General features: G+C 33.6%; 1 protein-coding gene and 1 long non-coding RNA gene across 2 annotated transcripts; one reads left to right on the top strand and one right to left on the bottom strand.

The window, feature by feature from the left end:
• Positions 1-2,077: 2,077 nt before the first annotated feature.
• LOC110911871 (cysteine protease Amb a 11.0101) lies at positions 2,078-5,086 on the bottom strand. Its single transcript, XM_022156522.2, has 5 exons — positions 4,578-5,086; positions 3,760-3,992; positions 3,531-3,671; positions 2,904-3,250; positions 2,078-2,350 (listed from the first exon to the last, which is right to left on the bottom strand). Exons 1-5 carry the CDS (start codon positions 5,038-5,040, stop codon positions 2,329-2,331), a joined length of 1,206 nt encoding a protein of 401 aa, XP_022012214.1. The 5' UTR covers positions 5,041-5,086; the 3' UTR covers positions 2,078-2,328.
• Positions 5,087-20,119: 15,033 nt separating this feature from the next.
• On the top strand, positions 20,120-22,959 carry LOC118483876. Its single transcript, XR_004872001.1, has 3 exons — positions 20,120-20,213; positions 21,246-21,331; positions 22,873-22,959. It is a non-coding gene; the product is annotated as an uncharacterized LOC118483876 (long non-coding RNA).
• The last annotated feature ends 2,146 nt before the right edge of the window (positions 22,960-25,105 follow it).

Here is a 25,105-nt window from a genome sequence, read left to right as displayed (position 1 = left end):
GTGTGTATTACAAACATGGCCGTAAAAAAAAAATATTTAAACGCCGCGGCCGAGGGGGTAGTTTTTTACACCACAAGTTTGGTGTAAAAAAAGAAAAAAGAAAAAAAAATAAAAACACCAAACTTGTGGTGTAAAAAACTACCCCCTCGGCCGCGGCGTTTAAAAATTTTTTTTTACGGCTGTGTTTATAATACACACATCTAGTTGTAAAAAAAAAATCATGGTAAACGGCGACCCGGATGGTGTGGTTCTCGCGGTTCTTACAACTCGGGTGATTCTCATTCTAGCAGCCCCCTATATATATATATATATATATATATATATATATATATATATATATATATATATATATATATATATATATATATATATATATATATATATATATATATATATATATATCACTAGTTAAAAGTTTAATTTTAATTAACATATATACATTTATAAATATATACTTGTCAAAAGTGTTTTGACTAATCTTTGTAATATATAATATATATACATATATGAACCCTGTTCAAAAATTTTATTTACCACGGATATCATGAGTGATATTAGAGCTGATGCTCACCACATGCAAATCGAAATCGGTCCTTTTTCACCGGAATAATAAGTTACAAACTTTAAATGTCTAAAGTTTTTGATTTATTTTTATTTTCGGCAACATATATTTCTTGGTCATAATTTTAAGTGTTATTATTTGGTTGACCAAAGACTTGCCCAAACAAGCTTTTGATTATGTTGAATATGTAAATCGGGTCCGATCTTGTGGTTGTGTTTTATATTTGGTTTTGGACCACTTTGTGACTAAAAGTGATAATAGATTAGTTTATGGTTTTGACCCATTTTGTGGCTCAAATTTGTAATAGAACAACCATTAGCAAAGCCCACTTTAGTTTTGGTTTCTAATTGAAGCATAATAGCTCAATTTTGTACATTGTAATTTTCATGATGCTCAAAAAGATGTTAGGGCAAGTATATAACCGAGATTGTAACTAGCATTATATCAAGCTAATTCAAGTTACTTTTAAACAACTGGCACCAAAAACAATTAATCAAGACTAGAAAATTGGGCAGTTAAGACCAAAATTTGTTAAGTGTAATTCCGGTCGTAAATAGCTGTCGCAACTTAGCATGGTTGCAATTTTGGTCGCAAAATATGATTAGCTACGAAGGTATTTACTACCGGATATGCAGTCACATTTGGTTAGTGTTCTATCTAACCTCAATTAGTAGCAAACTAAGCAACACATTACTAATTGTGCGATGAACCAACATAGAGCCACATTGACAAGTTAATAACCACATCGATGTTGGTTCAGGCCCATCACTCAAGAAAATAACTCACGAACAATATGAACAAAAGCTTTCTACTTGCAAACTTTCTTTATAAAATTGAGTGTGTAAAACAAACTACTACAAGTGCATAATTTATAGAAAAAAACAAATAAAACACATGCCAAAATAACCAAGTCCCCTTAACTCCTTTTATTCAGCAACACTCCAATGGTCACTTCCCATGTAATTCGGTCAGCAGAGACCATTTCTTCATCCCATTTAGACCCACTCAGTGGCAAAGCTTGACCCGAATGACGGGGGGTCAAAAATGTATATACCAAAAAAATTCTAAATAACCGGGGGTGGAAAACGTATATACCCAAAAATTTCTATACGAAAACTACATATATAACACTACTGAGCAAAAAGTTCGGGGGTCGGGCGCCCCTCCTCGCCCCTTCTGTATTTCGCCACTGGACCCACTCTACTGCCGACCCAAATCCATATATTTGTCCCGTGTTCGATTCATGACCCGATTTGACCTGACCATCAAGATTATACCCAACAATCAAGTCACCAGAACCCGCTTAGATGCTCTCCCACATAGTGAAGGAAGTTAGTAAGCACTTAAGAGTTTTAAGACTGGAAACCCTAAAACGTTTCAAGATTAAAAATGTTGTCCACAACATAAGTATTATTGTTGGGAGTTTGTTCCAATCAGTGATCAAACAAACGGTAACCACAACCAGTGAGATCAAAGTTTAATTGAGAACAAGTTCAACAATGAATGTTATGATATTGTAAGATATTGAAGTGGTCGAACACAAACAATTTCAGGAACATAAATATTATTCATAATCAACGGAAATAAAAATACAAATTACCATCAAGAAAATGACATTCAACCTCTGTCTTCTATGTTCTCCTCCAAGGGTCTTCGAGATAAACATTTAAGTTCCCTCTGTCTTCTATGTTCTCCTCCAAGGGTCTTCCATTTAATTCAAGACTGCACCTCAAACTTCTATATGTGCATGTTGTGCCCTTCTCAGATCACAAGTCTAACAACTTAGTCCTACATTCACAACATAAAACACAAACTAAGTTAGTAAACTTGTTTTTACCAAGTCAAGATTCATACACTTAATATATATTATAACATTTTTAACCATTTAATCAGGCCTCATGAAAGTGGTTTTTGAATTTTCATTAGGTGTAACACTTAGAACTATTCACTCCATCCACCAAGTTCATCTGAAAGAAGATTAGCTCGACAGTTATCTCTTGACACGTAGCCATGTTGAGAGTAAGTAGAGTGAGGTCATGGACTCATGCCCTACAAACTAGTAATTACGCGCGCCACCTTTCCCTTTACTTCGCAAAATATATCCTAGCATATATCTCAACCACACAGATCGTCTCATATGCCCTATAGACACTAACCCCTTGGTTATGTATCAACAAGTTGATATTATCCCACTTATCATTTAATTTTATACACTTATACTCGCCATATTCTTGCATGTCATAGTGCATTTCCTTTAACTATTTTATCTTGGATTTGAAGTTATCCTATAGTAAACTTCTTAAAACAGAAAATTTATTGGAATAACCTGGTTGATACATACCTTATCCCCTGCAACCTTTGAGTCGTTTTAAATTTGGGGTCCTTAGGTGCATCAGGGTCCTTGGGGGCATTGGGGTCATCTTTAGGTGCATTGGGGTCCTTGGGTGCATTCGTGTCGTCTTTGGGTGCCTTTGGGTCGTTCATAATAGGAAACGAAGATAGCTTTGCTATACCGCAGAGTCCCTCTTTCTTAACTCCGCGATGCAGATGTATGTATCCCTTCTCTCCCCATGTCGGTCCCCACGAGTTCTTCACGGTCCAGAATTTAAGTCCCTTATCATTCTCACCGTATCCCACAAGTCCGACTCCGTGATTCGGCTCTGTACCGCAATCTCCGGTATATACACCCTGTAAACAAATCAAAAACCACTTGATAATTGGGTCGTTTCTGACAGCAACATTCAAAAAACCATTAGCAACACTTTTCCAACAAATAAAAAAATTCGTCGAAAAAACTTGGTGGGAAACTTTTTAACAAAAACTTCGTACACATTTCACACAAAATATTTTCCACACATCTCTACCAAAAGAATTTCTTACACATTCCATAAAAAAATTCCTAGGCATTTCCTACACAACATTCTCTACGCATTTCCTACAAAGATCAATGATTTCTTTGGTTAATTACCTCAGAATAGAACTGCAAACCATGGCCGCTAAGTTGTATGCCGGTAGCTACAGGATGGTGTGCAACTGCCTTCATTAGTGCTTCTTCGTCTTGTGTTGGCACATTCTGCCTACCATCAATCTTCAATGTGTCTGTGCCAATCTGGATTCAAACGCAAATCAACAAACATGTTTGGTTTTTTTAGTAAGAACACTTTTTAACTAACACAAGATTTGTGCGTACTGCGTACCTTAGCTTTATCACAGGTTTCTCTTTTGCCTACGTAAGGGTAGTTCGCTTCTGGAGCTATACCACCATTCTTTATGACGTATGTGAATGCAGGTTCCATCAGCCCTCCGTCACATCCTTTGTTCGTCATATCACAGTCGACGAGTTGTTGTTCGGAAAATTTTACCAGCTTCCCGGTTCTGATCGCATTTATTCCTTCCAACGCAACCACCGCCGCAAACGCCCAACAACTTCCTGTAAAAATGAAAAGGTTGGTTCAAGCTTAAATAAGTCATTGACGAAATCATAACCTTTTATTAGACAGTAGGTATAATATTTTTTATTTTACAAATATTCACAAAACACATGTTTTCATAACTAAGACAATAATACTTACGTCTTCTTCACAAAACTCTGTCTAAAATATCAAAAAACGTATTTCATGTCTAAAAAATGTTACAAGTCACGTTCCTAGTCTTAAACTTTGTCTATTTTCCCCGTTAAATATTATCACGTTAACCACACATTTAATAGATAAAAAGATATGTATTAAAATTCAGAATATATCAACACGTCTCTCTTTTATTTTACATATCATGTGAACCTTTATGTTTAATTAAACCATAAAAAATAAAGTTTTCTTCTCTGTGGAGAATAACTTTGAGGACCCAACTCATGTTTTCCATTATATCTAGAAAGACTTTATACAACTTTCAGAAAATTTTAAAAGTCTAGGGTCACAAAACCCTCATGACCCTCCCATCGTTCCGTAGGTCAAAACTTATAAAGGGTATTTTTAACTAGTTAACGAGTAATTAACAAAATTAGCGTGTTAGTTACCACATCCTCCTTGACCCTTGACATCGGTGACGGCGTTCTTCTCCCTCCAATCAACCTTAGGTGGGATGTCAGTCATATTTGCATAAATGTAATCTTTATTTGGATCGGAATCTATTGAGCCAGGAACAGGATCAGGTCCTCGGAGGGCTTGGTAATGGCTTATCTTCGAGTTAGCATAGGTGTTTACAAACTCAAGGTTAGTCATGTCAGCAAACTCGTTCACGGCCAACTTATACGGCTTGTCCATCTTATTTGATTCGTGAATGCCTTTGACGTTGTGCCTGAAAACATTGAACCGTTCTTGAGTTCTCATTTCAATATTGTGATGTTCCCTCCACCTGTCATACATCCCCATAAACCCCTCCATCGATTCGAGCTCTCTCTCATGGTAATGGAAGCTCTCTGCAACTCCTAAAATCAAAACCAAAGAAAATGAAAAAGAAACAAACTTGTTGATTTCCATTTTGATCTTGATGGTCGGTTTAATTTATTGGATTTTGGCTTCAAACTTTTTGTATGGGCATGTAACACGCCCAAGTAACCTTGATCGACGTTAAGACATACCATTCATTTAAATAATGGTTTTTTGGGAGTAAAAATAGAAAATATAACTGTTTTCAGTTATTCAGGACTGTAATGGGAAATTTGAGATCGAGTCAAGGGTGTACATGAATGTGAATGTGGAGATGCATGTTGTTCGGTGTTGCATAGAGTTTTTAATGGTTGATAACTTGAAATTCTTATGTTCTTTTTTTCTTTTTTTATGGATGAATGGAGTTTTAAAGTTTTGTTACAAATGGTTGATAACTTGATATTCTAAGAGTTTATATCGTTGTAAATATTTGTTGTCTTTCATACAAGTGAGGCAAAAAAAAAAGGAAGGTTACTAGTGTAACACCTTGGAAATTTTAAATCCAAATAATAGTTAGAATTCTTTATATAATAGTTACGTATTTAAATTTTCATATTTTAGATTTGGTTAATGTAATGTTTTTATTATTAATGGAATAAATTGAATTTTGATTAATTTATAAGTGACACGTCAGCCCTAACCTGAAATGAGTGTTTACACTGCGGTATCAGAGCTCATATGTTTTTTGTAGAAATTTTTATAACAAAACCTGTGATGTATTGGATAGACGTGGGTTAGAATTTCACTATTCGAATCGGTCGTCTGCTATTCGAAATTCCTTAACTTTCCGATCTATCTGATAGACGACTTTATCATACACACTAGCCTTACCTCATGAATCCTTCCAAAAGTAATAAATTACGCTGGCTCTATCATTGTTTATTATCTGAAAACTCTACTTGTGATTATCTAAAGTGAGCTCTTTGAAACCTATTTGTGTTTATCATTGGTTAAATCTCACACCCCTAAATCTTATTCATACACCCATTACACTTTATCTCTCTATGTATATCTACGTATATATAGAAGATAAAGTGGAAGGGGTTATCATTGGTTACAGGTGATTCTATTCCCACACCCGCTAAATCTTATTCCCACATCCTTTTCAATCCTTTTCAGAGAAATTAAGGGGAGGGGTGTGTAAATATTAACACATGTTAATTTAGGCTTATTTTATTCACTCAACCCTAAATCTTATTCTACACCATTTTCCACTCTATCTCTCTCTCTCTATATATATACATACATATATATATATATATATACATATATATATATATATATATAGAGAGAGAGAAATGGGATCAGGAGAAAACGCTCAAAAGTGTGAGAACGGTGAGAACGCTTCCTGGCCCAACACGTGTCACGCCGCTTAGAAAAAGGCGGAGGGGCTTTTTTGTCCTTTCATCTTCTGCTTTTCCTATTCCGTCCTTTCCCAATGTTGTTTTAATTTTTGGTTTTGAGATTTTTGTCGTTAACCAAATTCAATAATTAATGGCGTTTTAATGGTTCCATTGTATCAATATTTTGGCGTTTATGACGTTTATTCACAACGTATGCCATTGGAGCCGGGGGGTAGGAAATCTATTTGAGTGGCGTTTTTGAAGGGGTTTTGAATAGGATGGTTCATTGTTCTATTATTTTTTTATAAACATTTTGGCGTTTGGGTTATCTTGGCGTTTTACAATTGTTGGATTATATTTTAGCCACAGTAAAAAAAATACAAGCGAAGAAAATAAATTGAAAAAGCTAATCGGATCTCTCTTCACAATATTCACTGTCATCAATCTATCTGGTCTTAAATAGTACAAGAACTAACACCAAAACATGGCGTTTTATGTAAAATTTAACAAACCCATCAGTTTTTTTTATTTTGCATGCTCGTCTGTTGTAGTGACTTTTTTTCTGGATGTTTGGGGACATAGATCTATGACGTCTAGGTGTGATTTTCGCTTTTTCTTCATGTTGATCTTCATCTTTATCATCATCCCACTCTTTAGTATCATTGATCTCTTCTCCTCATCCAAGCCTTCTTCAAGAACAAAAAATACAAATTCTTGTTCTTGAATTTTTGTCCATTTCATGCAGCAAATTCTTATTGAGTTACTTGCCTCCCTAACAATTCATTCAGTGAAACTTGACGAATAACAATACTGAATATCCAAGAAAGCATATTAGCCATCTTGATTTTTTTAGCGTTTTACAGTGAGTGATATTTTAGTAGTATTGGCGTTTTTTTTTTTTTTTTGATCAAATGGAAGTTGCTGAGATGTATCGTTTTATAGGATCTCTTTTTGGCGCGTAAGTTAAGCGGTGCGTTATTATAATAGAGTATTCCTCTTTTCAGTTACTGTTTGTAATTATTGTTTTAGACAAGCTTTATCTCTAAAGTCTGTAACACGTCCCATCTTTCAAGTTTGGCGTTTTAGATTCTAATATAATAAATTTTCGCTATCTTCAGTTTTTCTGATTTGAAGTTACTGTTTCTAGTTACATTTTCAAGTTTGTTTTTTATTTTTTTATTTTTTTGTGTTTTTTATAAAACTTTTTTAAACTAATTTTATTATAATTTGAGAGTTTTTGGTGGGGCGTTTTAACTGGATGATATCGTTTAAAGAAGCATTTTGGCTGTTTTGGCGTTTTTATTATATATGGCGTTTTATTATATACAACAATCAACTGAAAAGGAAAAAAAAGAATACATAAAAAAGTTTTTTTATAATACTTGTCCAAAGTCATTTTATGATAGTTTGATAAACGCCAAAGGTGTAAGACATTTGCTTTTTTGGCGTTTTTTATAATACTTGTCCAACTCTTCTGTCACACCCCGACCACGTAAAATATCAAATCGTGGTGGAAATGTCGGGGAGTGTTGTAACAGAATTATTGTTTCACAACCATGGCATACAAAGTTATATTTTATTCATCAAACAAACGAGTTTCATTGTCTTAAATCAAAAGAAACAAGAGTACATCACATAGTTAAACTAAGTCTATCTTCATTTTAAGTCTCTAAGGCACAGGACGGCCCTAGTGTCAAGATCATCATCCTAATCAACAGCTCCTGAAAACACATGTGAAAATAGGTATGTCAGCATAAAAATTTCTGTGAGTAACATAGGTTTTATGAAAATAGGATTCATGACTTAGGTTTTGTAACGCCCCAAAACTCGAATATTTACATTTATCATACGATTCCATATGATGAAACATAAAACAAAATGACTAGACTATTTAACCATTTAAATAGTTTAGTTAAAACAAATAAAGAATGAATTTGGGACAATTATGAATACATAACAAACATGAGGGGCTGAATTTGGAGATTTAGGATGAAGTTTGGATTAAATGTAAAAGGCAGAATTTTACTATGTGTAGTGTGTGTGTGTGTGTCGTATATGGAGAGGAAGAAAGAGGATAAATCCTCTCAAGAACAAGAATGCAAATTCAGCCAAATCAAACCCAAGATCAAAGGAAAAACATTGCATGGATGAAGATCTCTCATCATCTAGCTCTAATAAGCAAGTGGTAAGTTGAATTTAATGTTTTGGTGATATTTGATGAAGTGGGTTATGTGTAATCCGTGAATGTATTATGAAATTGAATATGAATGTTAGTTAATATCAATGTGTTAAAGTTGTAATATGCTTAATTTGGATGGTATTGATGAGTTAGGATAAAACCTACTTAGAATTGTAGGAAGATGAAGTATAGTGAAGATTTATGATGAATTGTGTAATGTTGATGTTAGAGTAGTGTTATAGAAAGTAGTTAGATGGATAAATTGATATAGACATATGATGCTTGGTTATGATGATGATTTGTGAAAGATTATGTTAATCCATGATTGAACTAGGAAGAATGTGCTTTAATTAGTTGTACATTGTGCTAAGGTAGTGGTACGCACACCAAGTGTTTGATGAAATGTCTAAGTGAAGTTAAGATGTGAGATTGTATGAAATGGCTCGATATATATATGAATGAAATGAGGTAATGATGTAATTAGTAGAATACTAACTTGAAGAATGTGCTTTAGATGGAACTCATACAAGAATTCGGGTTGAATGTGTGTCTTGGTCAAGACTATGCATTAAGGACATGTACATTGTGTTTTATATCACTAGGTGATCATGTGATTGTAAGCACATTTGCATCGTGAATAAGAAATATATATATATATATAGTGTCTTTAATATAGCATAAATGATGTTAGGGATATAGGTGAATAAGTCGGAAGTTTATATGATAAACTGTTGACTTCTGAAAGTCAACTACGAATAGGAAGCACAATTTGACTTGTTGTTCTAAAGGTAGGATATTAGAAAGTCGTATAGTGCATGTTACATCTATACGCGTTATATGAAATGACATGGTAAATTGTATGAGTTTGAAAGGATGTGAAATTGGGTATATGTCTTATACTTGTTATAATTGACTAATGAAAGTCAAATGTGAAATATGCAATTGATATGATCTTTATCATGTACAATTGTGTATGCTAACGAGAATGTGAATTGGTGGCATGAAAGTAGAGGAATCATATCAAGATGGACTCAAGCATGAAAGGCTAACGGGTCAAGAGGAGGCAAGGAAATGGATACGGACACGGATGCACAAGGTAAGTGATTTCCGAATCACTTCTTAGTTTGTTAAGTAAGGTTATGTTCTAGTTAATTAGGCATGATAATTGAAGTCAAATAAGAAGGGTTGTATAAGTAATTGATTACGGTACTATAACCGGGTATGGGTAGAATTATAGATAAGTACGCTATCCAAGAATCGGAGACGCGGATTGATAGTCTAAAGACTCGGTTGTGAGTCAAGGTTAATAGACAAACAATTTCGCATTTGAAATTGTATTAACAAAGTTTGCTTTCGTATAAATGAATGACATGAATAGGTTTAACGCATACCAGGTATCGGGTGCATAAATCCCAAGTAGAACCCCGGATAATGTAAAAGTATTATAGCTATAACGTTTATGTAAGTTTTGGGTTAAAACAAATGAGTGGTTTGATGAAAACATGAACGGGTCGAATAAGTGAAAGCGGGTATATAAAGCCGAGAGCTTAAGTGAATATTTTCCTTAAACCGGATGTTGGATTTCAAGTTCATATAATAGAATGTGAATTTACAAGCATGTAGGAAGAAACGGGAGGTTAAACGGGTAAACGGTTCAAAAGTTATGTGCGGTTTAGTGCGTACGGACGACGAAACGTAGCTGCAGCAAAAACACCTCTTAACTTAAGAGGAGTGCAAAAGAAACACCTCTTAACTTAAGAGGAGTGCAAAAGAAACACATCTTAACATAAGAGGAGTTCAACAGAACACCTTTTAACTTATGCAAGGGCCGTCGCTGACGCCCCTAGGGCCGTTGCCGACGGCCTCCCTGTCACACCCCAACCGATGGCGGAAACATCGGGATGAGACGTACAAACTGTTCAAAGACATCATAACACTAAATGTGACAATATAATTAAATTTCATTTATTAAAATTGCAAAGTTTCATAAATTGTCATAAAAAGGAAATAACAAACATTAAACATAGTTTATTTCAAAGGTGGGTTTCTAGGCCATCCTATTCACTTCTTCAAATCTTGATTCCTCATCCTGCAGTATGCATTTAAAATAAAGTCAACAAAACATGTTGGCGAGTATACAAGTTTGAATATAGTATAATATGTTTGAAATAGATTAACATGCTCAAATCCACGTGACTACATGAGTTCATATTAACAGTTATACTCGTAACGATGAAATCTATGTGTTCAAACCAAAGTTTAACGCAATTAACATAGCCTAACCCTAGAAGGGTGGTAACATGAGTAACATAGAATAAACCTAACAATACCCATAATATTATGGGAGGGGCGTTACAACCTACAGCGCTGCCATTGTTAGGGGAGGCTTGCAAAGTTAATGAACACACAGTCATAAATGTTTAACAGTAGCATAACGTGATTAACATGAGTCAAATAGATTCACATGAAATGTGGATTGATTGTGCAAAAATGTTTAACATAGTGTGTTTTGATATAGAAATGCATACTACACCCAAAAGTGTAAAATAGAAAATGGGTCAAGTATACTCACCTTAGGTTGCGTTGCATTTTTCTTGGAAAAGATTAAGAACAAGGAATTGCTCAAGAGAATGTGCACAAGAGATTTACCCTATTGATTTTGAGGATTGATAAATATTAGGGATTTGGAGATTATTTAAATAACAAGGCTTTTATAAAAATAATATTAATATTTCTAAAATAGCAATCATATGTCTCATATTTTGTATTTAATGAAATATATGACAATTTATTTATAAATAAGTGAGTAAAAATAAATACTGATTTTCATATATTATTATAATAATATTACTGATTTTACCCAATATATTATAAATACTATTACTAAAATTCTGGATTTTATATAAATAATAATTCTAATTAATATTAATAATAATATAGATTAATAACTCTGATTTGAAATAATAAATCTGAATAAATAAGGAATAATATTTCGGATTTAAATAATAAAATAATAATTCTGTTAAATAAATTCTGCGTTTATACAAAACAATAATTCTGAAAATCTAAAAATGATTATTATATAAAATAATAATTCTGGTTTAAATAAAATAATAAATAATTCTGAATAATAAATCTGATTTATTTTGTAAAAATTCTGATTATATAATAATTCTGTTATAAAATTTAAGATTTAAAAATAAATCTGTTTAATAATAATAATAATAATTATATAAATAAATCTGTTTATTAATAATAATTATTCTAAATAAATATAGAAATATTATATTTGTTTAATATTGTTAAATATATCTGATTATTATAAGTATAGATAAATAAATAAATGAAGTTTATAATAATAATATTAATAATCTAATAATAATAATATTAATAATAAATATACTAATAAGTAATAGTAATAATAATAATAATAATAATAATAGTAATAGTAATAATAATAATAATAAAACTGTAATTACAAAAAAAAGGAAAACGGAAACGGAATCGGTACCGGCGACTGGATTTCAGGTGGCGGCAGACGGTGGTTTGCAGCGGCGAAGGTGGTGGTCCTCGGCGGCGTTGCAGGATTCCGGCGACGAAGTCTCGAATCGGTTTCGGTTTCGGCTTCGGTGATCGGGAATGAAAGGGAAAGGAACGACCAAGAAGGTTCGTCGGATTTTTATAGGAGAAGGACGACTGTTACGAGCCATGAAAAGTCGGGTTTCCGGTAAACAAACCAAAGGTCGGAGAAGACGATCGGTTGGCGGTTAACTGATTTAAATTCAGGGCAATTAATTAGATGTTAAGTATAATTCGGTTTCATGATTTGCCGGATGTGGCATTCCCGGCTGAGTGGTTAGTGCGTTGCTTGTTAAGGTCAAGGTCACGAGTTCGATTCCGGTTCCACGCGGTTCAAACCCCCTTTTTTTATTAACTGTTGATCTGACTAACTGGGTTAGTCACTAACTGAGTTTTCTAACTCAGTTAGTGCTGCCCTTTGATAAAATTAACCCAGTTAGCTGAATTAACTGGGTTTTCACTAACTGAGTTAGTTTAACTAACCAAAATACTCAAAAATTATAAAAAAATCAGTTTAAAATATTTATTTATTTAATTTTAATTATTATTTTACTTATTTAAAATATTAATAAAATAATATAAAAATTATTTTAACCCAATTTTTGATATTTTTAACGAATTTAAGTATAAATTCCCAATTTTCGTACGGTTTAGGGTAATCTCTTGGCAATGATGAATTTGAGAGCTGAGATTAAGATGGAATTTCACTGTTTTTACGTGTTTAACATAGTTTGACATGTTTTTAATTGTTTTGACAATACATAGCATTCAAACACAAATATGAATAAAATAATGCACTTTCATTATGATTTCAAGTCTCGAGTACAAATTGGGAATAAAACCAAATACCACAAAGGTACAACTTACAAAAATAGAAAGTACAAGTAAACTTGCCAAAAATGGAAAGATTGAAAATACGAGGTGTCACAGTCTCCCCTACTTTAGGAGATTTCGTCCTCGAAATCTTAAAGAGAAAGGACTTTTGAAAAAAAATAACATCTAAAGATTCAAAAGAGGGAATAGATGAGACTTGATCATAATGTTTGTTTAAGAAAATTGTTTTCATGAATGCATCACATAGCATATAGTTTCATATAGCACATAAAAGGATCATTTAGTTTCACACAACATAATCATGAATTTCACGCAGGGTAACATTGATAATGAAAGCATCATAAATTTAGTTTGTTCACGAAGGAGTAATTATTAATTGTTTTAGATTGCGATAATAACGTGATTCGTGTTCCCAAACTTGAAATGAAGATAACGCTCAAATGTAAATCACATGATAATTGAGATAACATAAAAAGAGATTTATCATAAAAATATGGATTGTCACGGAACGTAACATAAGACTATTCCAAAGTGAATCGAAATCCTTTTCGAATTAAGGAGACATGCTTTGGCCTAATAGACAAATACTCTCATCGAGGAGCGACTAACGATATTTGTCCTTCCAGTTACTACACGTTCTTAATCGATTGGGAAAATCGAAACTTTGGCGAGATCGAAAATCAAGGAATGGGACTAGTTAACAAGATGCGAGTTTCACCTCTAACTTGATAACATCGTACCCTGATGTGGTTGGTACTCATCCAAAGATGAGGGTCCACTAGAATATGAAATGGAAATTCCCATCAAGGTATGGATGGCACTCCTAACTTGAGGGTAGATTTCGTGCAAAAATCAAATTTAAGCTGAATGAAAATCATCACCAAATATGGGAATCACCCCTGTTTTGATGAATCATTTCGATTGTGTTGTAAGAGTGTCTTCAAAGCTTCCATGTGTGTATTGTGTTAGCCTTAGGAAAGGCTTGTATATTAAAAGTCCAAAAGAATAGAGGGAAGCAAGGAAGAGAGAAGGGAATATTGTCTTAAACAGCAAATAAATGAGAAAGCTCCTAAACTATAGACTAGGTAAAAGCATTCCTAATTCCCTATAGTTATGGCTCTGATACCAATATGGTATCAGAGTACTCCTACTATAGACTAGGCGAAAGTAAGGCAATCCTCCCTAATTCCCTATAGTTATGGCTCTGATACCAATCTGTCACACCCCAACCGATGGCGGAAACATCGGGATGAGACGTACAAACTGTTCAAAGACATCATAACACTAAATGTGACAATATAATTAAATTTCATTTATTAAAATTGCAAAGTTTCATACATTGTCATAAAAAGGAAATAACAAACATTAAACATAGTTTATTTCAAAGGTGAGTTTCTAGGCCATCCTATTCACTTCTTCAAATCTTGATTCCTCATCCTGCAGTATGCATTTAAAATAAAGTCAACAAAACATGTTGGCGAGTATACAAGTTTGAATATAGTATAATATGTTTGAAATAGATTAACATGCTCAAATCCACGTGACTACATGAGTTCATATTAACAGTTATACTCGTAACGATGAAATCTATGTGTTCAAACCAAAGTTTAACGCAATTAACATAGCCTAACCCTAGAAGGGTGGTAACATGAGTAACATAGAATAAACCTAACAATACCCATAATATTATGGGAGGGGCGTTACAACCTACAGCGCTGCCATTGTTAGGGGAGGCTTGCAAAGTTAATGAACACACAGTCATAAATGTTTAACAGTAGCATAACGTGATTAACATGAGTCAAATAGATTCACATGAAATGTGGATTGATTGTGCAAAAATGTTTAACATAGTGTGTTTTGATATAGAAATGCATACTACACCCAAAAGTGTAAAATAGAAAATGGGTCAAGTATACTCACCTTAGGTTGCGTTGCGTTTTTCTTGGAAAAGATTAAGAACAAGGAATTGCCCAAGAGAATGTGCACAAGAGATTTACCCTATTGATTTTGAGGATTAATAAATATTAGGGATTTGGAGATTATTTAAATAACAAGGCTTTTATAAAAATAATATTAGTATTTCTAAAATAGCAATCATATGTCTCATATTTTGTATTTAATGAAATATATGACAATTTATTTATAAATAAGTGAGTAAAAATAAATACTGATTTTCATATATTATTATAATAATATTACTGATTTTACCCAATATATTATAAATACTATTACTAAAATTCTGGATTTTATATAAATAATAATTCTGATTAATATTAATAATAATATAGATTAATAACTCTCATTTGAAATAATAAATCTGAATAAATAAGGAATAATATTTCGGATTTAAATAATCAAATAGTAATTCTGTTAAATAAATTCTGCGTTTATAAAAATAATAATTCTGAAAATCTAAAAATGATTATTATATAAAATAATAATTCTGGTTTAAATAAAATAATAAATAATTCTGAATGATAAATCTGATTTATTTTGTAAAAATTCTGATTATATAATAATTCTGTTATAAAATTTAAGATTTAAAAATAAATCTGTTTAATAATAATAATAATAATAATAATAATAATAATAATAATAATAATAATAATAATAATAAATCTGTTTATTAATAATAATTATTCTAAATAAATATAGAAATATTATATTTGTTTAATATTGTTAAATATATCTGATTATTATAAGTATAGATAAATAAATAAATGAAGTTTATAATAATAATATTAATAATCTAATAATAATAATAATATTAATAATAAATATACTAATAAGTAATAATAATAATAATAATAATAATAGTAATAATAATAAAACTGTAATTACAAAAAAAGGAAAACGGAAACGGAATCGGTACCGGCGACTGGATTTCAGGTGGCGGCAGACGGTGGTTTGCAGCGGCGAAGGTGGTGGTCCTCGGCGGCGTTGTAGGATTCCGGCGACGAAGTCTCGAATCGGTTTCGGTTTCGGCTTCGGTGATCGGGAATGAAAGGGAAAGGAACGACCAAGAAGGTTCGTCGGATTTTTATAGGAGAAGGACGACTGTTACGAGCCATGAAAAGTCGGGTTTCCGGTAAACAAACCAAAGGTCGGAGAAGACGATCGGTTGGCGGTTAACTGATTTAAATTCGGGGCAATTAATTAGATGTTAAGTATAATTCGGTTTCATGATTTGCCGGATGTGGCATTCCCGGCCGAGTGGTTAGTGCGTTGCTTGTTAAGGTCAAGGTCACGAGTTCGATTCCGGTTCCACGCGGTTCAAACCCCCTTTTTTATTAACTGTTGATCTGACTAACTGGGTTAGTCACTAACTGAGTTTTCTAACTCAGTTAGTGCTGCCCTTTGATAAAATTAACCCAGTTAGCTGAATTAACTGGGTTTTCACTAACTGAGTTAGTTTAACTAACCAAAATACTCAAAAATCATAAAAAAAATCAGTTTAAAATATTTATTTATTTAATTTTAATTATTATTTTACTTATTTAAAATATTAATAAAATAATATAAAAATTATTTTAACCCAATTTTTGATATTTTTACCGAATTTAAGTATAAATTCCCAATTTTCGTACGGTTTAGGGTAATCTCTTGGCAATGATGAATTTGAGAGCTGAGATTAAGATGGAATTTCACTGTTTTTACGTGTTTAACATAGTTTGACATGTTTTTAATTGTTTTGACAATACATAGCATTCAAACACAAATATGAATAAAATAATGCACTTTCATTATGATTTCAAGTCTCGAGTACAATTTGGGAATAAAACCAAATACCACAAAGGTACAACTTACAAAAATAGAAACTACAAGTAGACTTGCCAAAAATGGAAAGATTGAAAATACGAGGTGTCACACTCCCCATGTTCAAAAACCTGAAAATTGTTACCTAAGTTGATTTGGGTATAGTAGGCTTCGGTTTATTATCCGTGGACCATGGCGGGCCTCCCGAACATGATTTTGATCGTTCTTTTGACGTCTATGGGCTATAAATCTAAGTCTAAGTACCACGTGATTAATATATGGATATACAAGAGGTATGTAAGATCTTGAACGTGTACGTAAGAGTGCATGTACATATGTAGACGTGTATTTAAGTATGTATGAGGGCACGTATGGGTGTATGAAAGTAAGTAGAGACGTAGTAATGTATGTACGTATGTAGATGTGTATTTATGTATATGTGAAGATACGTATGTGTATATGTACATATGTAGAGACGTAGTAATGTATGTGTGTATGTATATATGTATTTGGTATATATGAAGGTATGTATGAGTGTATGCATGTATGTAGAGATATAGGAAGGTATGTATGTATGTAGATGTGTGGGTATGCATGTAAGAATGTATGTATGTATGATAGAGATACGACGAGTAATACGTTATTAATAGGGTGCCTTGAGAATGAAAAGTAATGCAGGTACATTATCAAAGCCTCAGCAGGATATGGATACGCAGATGAATTGCTTAAAGTCAGAAAGATAACGAAGTGGGAAGTGTACGAGACTGAATCTTGTTTATGTATTATGTACTAATGTTATGAATGTATGTGGTGAGTGCAGGTTGTACGAGTCACGGGCAGTTATCACGAGCAATAGAGATCGAAGAACGAGTCATAAGATAGATTGTACGGGGATAATTGAGTATGTACTTTAGTAAACAGGAGTTATACTTTATTTTTGTAAAAGATACATATTAAAACGAACGTTCAAGTAAGTCGAGATGTTTTTAATGAAAGAAATTTTTATGGCACAAATTTCCGCTGCGACTTTTTGTCAAATACGTATTAGGGTCTTACAAGTTGCTATCAGAGCCCCGGTTTGAGAGAATCAAGTACGAGAGGATAGGTACTTGGACTCAAACATGTGTGCTCTTGTGATAAGGAACCCGTACAATCCATGACTCGATCAAGATCTAAAGGTAGAAATGGAATGAAAATGTGTATGTATGTATTCACATGAATAAAACTAACAGTATGTTATGTGTAAGGTAAGCATAGTTGCTTGGAAAGGATGATCCGTGAATGCGGTCTAGGACCGGCATCAAGGCAAGTAATAAGACGAATTGACCCCAGGTACGTAAACTTAACATGTGGGCATATGAAATGGTATAAGTAAGCAAGTGAAAGCATATTTTAAATGAAATATAATAATGACATGGTAAAGAAGTTTTGAAAATATTACACGTGCCGAAACTTAATTCTGCGGACATAAGGTGGCGATTACGCGAAGACACGAAACTAGTATGTGGATTGTGTACCTGGCCAGTACACAAGAAACGTATGACGTTCGTGAGACCGTGATAATTGTTACAGGTATGTTTGTTAGAAATAGGTAGTAGGTGGACGTGGGGGTGAAGAGAAATGGAAGACTTTCATGAATGAAAGTATGAATGATATGTTAGAATCCGCGGGACGGATTCGAAACATGAAAGAAATGAAAGTATGAATGATGTGTTAGAATCTGCGAGACGGATTCGAAGCATGAAAGGAATGAGGTATGAATGACTTGTTTGAATCCGCGAGACGGATTTAACACGCGTGAGGAATGAAAGATATGAATGTAATGTTTAAATCCGCGAGACGGATTCAAGGAATGAAAGGCTTGAATGGAATGTTTGGATCCGCAAGACGGATTCAAGGAATGAAATGCAGGAATGATATGTTTGAATCTGCGAGACGGATTCAAATCATAGAAGGAAGAAAATGTATGAATGGTGGGTTAGAAACCGCTAGACGGATTCAAAATATAGAAGTAATAAAAGGTATGGGTGTTACATTCGAATCCGCAGGACGGATTTAAAACATATAAAGGATAAAATCTACCCACATCAGAATTGTGTCAATAGTTGACCGTAGTTATGTCAAACGAGTCCTATGAGTAAATGTAAAGTAAATGAACAAAAGAGCAATCGTAATGGGCACGCAAACCTAAGTTTTAAAATGAAAAAAAGAAGTTTTAAACCCGTTATGTGTTAGATGTGTTGGTAAATGACTCTTGGGAGTCGGAACGAATGACGGGCTACGACCCGAACAATAACTTAAGTATGGATGGGAAGGGGAAGTTTTGCAAAAAGGTTAATGAAATAATTATAAGAATGAAAGATTTGTGAGCATTTAAAACCCCGAATAAAGTAAATTTGGAGAAAAAGTAATAATGACAAGTATCGATGGAAAATACTAATTTCGATGTTGGGCTTGTTGGCCATGTTCATCTGAACAAGACTTTGTTGGGATACGGAACGAAATCAAGGTTAGTAAGATGTTTAGCTTGTGATTATGCGTAAGTATTGATATAATTAAATGTTTATAGTATGCCTATGATGATATGTTGACCTCTCGTATGTATATATGAAGATAACTAGAAGTAACACTAGTAATGGGATGTTAAGGATAACTCAAAGAGAACAAAATGAAAAGATCGTATATGATGTATGATTAGAATGAAATAAATCGATTTAGTTCGATTAGTAAATGTATGAATGTATTATGCTTAATTAGAAAGGTAGAAACAAACTGTAAATTTAGGTTTGTGCGACCAAAAACCTGAATATAACCTCGAGTACGGTTTTGCATTAGTATGCATATTGAATGAATTCAATGAATGAATCGCTAGTGAGGATGTTTGCTAGGAACTAGCATTATACAATGAAAACGACACTAATAAGAGCTCTGGATCAGACACTGGGTTTTATGGGATTGTGAAAGTAAATTACATAATTTAAGAACGTAAGGACAATGCGTACAATCATGTTTTAGGTATGAACCAAACTTTTGACCAAGATCCCAAATGTATTCATGTTGTAATGAGCATCGTGAATGAATAGGTGAGAAGTAAGAGTAGTATTGCTCTACTAAGAATGGGAAAGGTTTCGGGGACGAAACCTTCTTTAAGGGGGTAGACTTGTAACGCCCCAAAACTCGAATATTTACATTCATCATACGATTCCATATGATGAAACATAAAACAAAATGACTAGACTATTTAACCATTTAAATGGTTTAGTTAAAACAAATAAAGAAGGAATTTGGGACAATTATGAATACATAACAAACATGAGGGGCTGAATTTGGAGATTTAGGATGAAGTTTGGATTAAATGTAAAAGGCAGAATTTTACTATGTGTAGTGTATGTGTGTGTCGTATATGGAGAGGAAGAAAGAGGATAAATCCTCTCAAGAACAAGAATGCAAATTCAGTCAAATCAAACCCAAGATCAAAGGAAAAACATTGCATGGATGAAGATCTCTCATCATCTAGCTCTAATAAGCAAGTGGTAAGTTGAATTTAATGTTTTGGTGATATTTGATGAAGTGGGTTATGTGTAATCCGCGAATGTACTATGAAGTTGAATATGAATGTTAGTTAATATCAATGTGTTAAAGTTGTAATATGCTTAATTTGGATGGTATTGATGAGTTAGGATAAAACCCACTTAGAATTGTAGGAAGATGAAGTATAGTGAAGATTTATGATGAATTGTGTAATGTTGATGTTAGAGTAGTGTTATAGAAAGTAGTTAGATGGATAAATTGATATAGACATATGATGCTTGGTTATGATGATGATTTGTGAAAGATTATGTTAATCCATGATTGAACTAGGAAGAATGTGCTTTAATTAGTTGTACATTGTGCTAAGGTAGTGGTACGCACACCAAGTGTTTGATGAAATGTCTAAGTGAAGTTAAGATGTGAGATTGTATGAAATGGCTCGATATATATATGAATGAAATGAGGAAATGATGTAATTAGTAGTATACTAACTTGAAGAATGTGCTTTAGATGGAACTCATACAAGAATTCTTGTTGAATGTGTGTCTTGGTCAAGACTATGCATTAAGGACTTGTACATTGTGTTTTATATCACTAGGTGATCATGTGATTGTAAGCACATTTGCATCGTGAAAAAGAAATATATATATATATATATATATATATATATATATATATATATATAGTGTCTTTAATATAGCATAAATGATGTTACGGATATAGGTGAATAAGTCGGAAGTTCACATGATAAACTGTTGACTTCTGAAAGTCAACTACGAATAGGAAGCACAATTTGACTTGTTGTTCTAAAGGTAGGATATTAGAAAGTCGTATAGTGCATGTTACATCTATACACGTTATATGAAATGACATGGTAAATTGTATGAGTTTGAAAGGATGTGAAATTGGGTATATGTCTTATACTTGTTATAATTGACTAATGAAAGTCAAATGTGAAATATGCAATTGATATGATCTTTATCATGTACAATTGTGTATGCTAACGAGAATGTGAATTGGTGGCATGAAAGTAGAGGAATCATATCAAGATGGACTCAAGCATGAAAGGCTAACGGGTCAAGAGGAGGCAAGGAAGTGGATACGGACACGGATGCACAAGGTAAGTGATTTCCGAATCACTTCTTAGTTTGTTAAGTAAGGTTATGTTCTAGTTAATTAGGCATGATAATTGAAGTCAAATAAGAAGGGTTGTATGAAATTGATGATTTACGTTAAGTAGGCCGAATGGGTCAAAATTGTGGTTTTATTACTATACCGGAAGGGTTGTATAAGTAATTGATTACGGTACTATAACCGGGTATGGGTAGAATTGTATATAAGTACGCTATCCAAGAATCGGAGATGCGGATTGATAGTCTAAATACTCGGTTGTGAGTCATGGTTAATAGACAAACAATTTCGCATTTGAAATTGTATTAACAAAGTTTGCTTCCGTATAAATGAATGACATGAATAGGTTTAACGCATACCGGGTATCGGGTGCATAAATCCCAAGTACAAACCCTAGATAATGTAAAAGTATTATAGCTATAACGTTTATGTAAGTTTTGGGTTAAAACAAATGAGTGGTTTGATGAAAACATGAACGGGTCGAATAAGTGAAAGCGGGTATATAAAGCCGAGAGCTTAAGTGAATATTTTCCTTAAACCGGATGTTGGATTTCAAGTTCATATAATAGAATGTGAATTTACAAGCATGTAGGATGAAACGGGAGGTTAAACGGGTAAACGGTTCAAAAGTTATGTGCGTTTTAGTGCGTATGGACGACGAAACGTAGCTGCAGCAAAAACACCTCTTAACTTAAGAGGAGTGCAAAAGAAACACCTCTTAACTTAAGAGGTGTGCAAAAGAAACACATCTTAACATAAGAGGAGTTCAACAGAACACCTTTTAACTTATGCAAGGGCCGTCGCCGACGCCCCTAGGGCCGTCGTCGACGGCCTCCCCATGTTCAAAAACCTGAAAATTGTTACCTAAGTTGATTTGGGTATAGTAGGCTTCGGTTTATTATCCGTGGACCATGGCGGGCCTCCCAAACATGATCGTTCTTTTGACGTCTATGGGCTATAAATCTAAGTCTAAGTACCACATGATTAATATATGGATATACAAGAGGTATGTAAGATCTTGAACGTGTACGTAAGAGTGCATGTACATATGTAGACGTGTATTTAAGTATGTATGAAGGCACGTATGGGTGTATGAAAGTAAGTAGAGACGTAGTAATGTATGTACGTATGTAGATGTGTATTTATGTATATGTGAAGATAAGTATGTGTATATGTACATATGTAGAGATGTAGTAATGTATGTGTGTATGATATGTATTTGGTATATTTGAAGGTACGTATGAGTGTATGCATGTATGTAGAGATATAGGAAGGTATGTACGTATGTAGATGTGTAGGTATGCATGTAAGAATGTATGTATGTATGATAGAGATACGACGAGTAATACATTATTAATAGTGTGCCTTGAGAATGAAAAGTAATGCAGGTACATTATCAAAGCCTCGCCAGGATATGGATACGCAGATGAATTGCTTAAAGTCAGAAAGATAACGAAATGGGAAGTGTACGAGACTGAATCTTGCTTATGTATTATGTACTAATGTTATGAATGTATGTGGTGAGTGCAGGTTGTACGAATCATGGGCGGTTATCACGAGCAATAGAGATCGAAGACCGAGCCATAAGATAGATTGTACGGGGATAATTGAGTATGTACTTTAGTAAACAGGACTTATACTTTATTTTTGTAAAAGATACATATTAAAACAAACGTTCAAGTAAGTCGAGATGTTTTTAATGAAAGAAATTTTTATGGCACAAATTTCCGCTGCGACTTTTTGTCAAATACGTATTAGGGTCTTACAGGTTTAAGAAAATGTTTAATGAAAACTTGTCATGAATCTAGTTTAAGTGTTTGCTTTTATAAAATGTTTGAAAAGCGATAATAAATCAGTTAGTATGTATATATAAAAGAATAATGTATGGTTAAAAGAATAACCAAGTAAAAATAAGTTGTATAAAACAAACTGTTTTGTAAAACAAAGTCTTGTGAAAAATATGCTATTTGTGTAAAATGTATAAGTTCAAATTGAATGATTTAAGTAACGCTACGACATGTAATATAATACAAGCACTTATATATAGGAAGTACCAGCGGCGTATCCACCATGCTTGTATCATACTACACACGTCTCGTTACTTATTTCACTTAAACAAACCACCAATGTATAAAGTCATGTTTAAACAATCCATCAAATGTTCTTGTATAAACCATTGTCAAAAAGTCCAAAATGTAGTCATGTATGTGTAACAAATGTTATGTATGTTAAGTAAAATGTGTTTACTTAAACCAAGTGTAAAAATGTACAAAACAAAGTATTTTGAATATATCAAAAAGTTATGTTTTGCAAAGTAAATGCATGTTTTAAATGATACAAACATTTATCTGGTAAGTTAACGCATACATTCAAGCCTTGAGACAGACGGATAACCCTAAGTCAAGGTTATCAAAAGAAATGTTATTGGATTTAGTCATTCCTTACACCTAAACAAACCTAGGATGTCAGTAAAACGAAACTTATGTAATATGGTTTGACAAAGCCTGCATACTAAAACGAAACTAATCCTAAGTGCTTTTGATCCGTTACGACCCGTTTAGGTAGCTTATGCTACTTTAACGCGTCGTTCGTGTAAAACGCGTTCGGAACGCCTAACTAGTCCTATGACAAGTAAAATATGCCTTAACATGTTTAATATTGTTGCCAAATCAGTTTAGATGTCAAAAATTACGTTACGTAGGCTTAAAATGAATTTTGGCGCGAAAAGGGCATTTTGGTAATTTTCCTAAGGCATATACATTACCTATCATACTACTACTCAAACGACGTGACCATAAGGTATATCCAAGGAAGGTTATTCCCTACACCACTATGGTCCCTAAAGTGTTTGGTCGGATCCTAATGATCGACCAAATGGGTCGGGTTCGAAAGTATAAGAGATTGATTAGATCGCTTACCTTTACGACCCTAAACAAGCACAAATCTAAAGGTGACGAGCTAAACATGCTAGAACATGTTTCGTTAAGTTAGAAAACAGGTTTGGTATTAAAACAAACGGTTTTAATACACTAGAGTAGTTTGGTTACAAAATACACGAGAAAACGCATTTTGGTCGAAACGACGACTCGTCACTGAGCCTAGATAACGTGGTAATCAGTAGGTATAGTCACTACGGACTATAACCGTCGTGATTACGCTCACGTTATGAAGTTCAAACGAACTTCGTGTTGACCATAAACTGGTCAATGCAGAAAGTCAAACGCAGTTTGACTTTAACGCTAAACTGAACGAAAAACACGAAAGAATACTTACAGAAGGTCCCCGCAAGATTTGACCCGATTCACTCTCAGGTAGGAAGTATATACTTCCACTTAGAGAGTGTAGAATTAGATTCAAATATGAGGGAATGAGGTGCAACATGGAGGGGGTATTTATAGGTGTAGTAGAACCGTTAAGATCGTTCCTCGTTATCCGAGATTCAATCCTAGCCGTACACATCGAGCCCATAGTTTTAGAAAACCAGGGGAGCCCCTAAACCAGCCCATAGAAACCCAAAAACCATGTGCTCAAGGTAGGTAACAACTGGAAATGGCTGGAAAACATTTCTGCTGATCTGGGCATGGCTTACGGACCGTAAGCACACCCATACGGTCCATAAGGACCCTGCATACCAGCTCAATTTCAGTTTTGGCAGTTTAGGTCCCTGTGCGCGTATGGTCGTGTTTTGGCACTTCTAACACCCGCCAAACCCATTTTTAAGCTCCACAAGGATGCTAAAACATAGGGAACATGAAACATGCTC

Source organism: Helianthus annuus, chromosome 2, assembly GCF_002127325.2.
Source record: "Helianthus annuus cultivar XRQ/B chromosome 2, HanXRQr2.0-SUNRISE, whole genome shotgun sequence".
NCBI lineage: Eukaryota > Viridiplantae > Streptophyta > Magnoliopsida > Asterales > Asteraceae > Helianthus > Helianthus annuus.
Note: the sequence above shows the minus strand (reverse complement) of the source record. Positions and strands in the feature narration are given on the sequence as shown.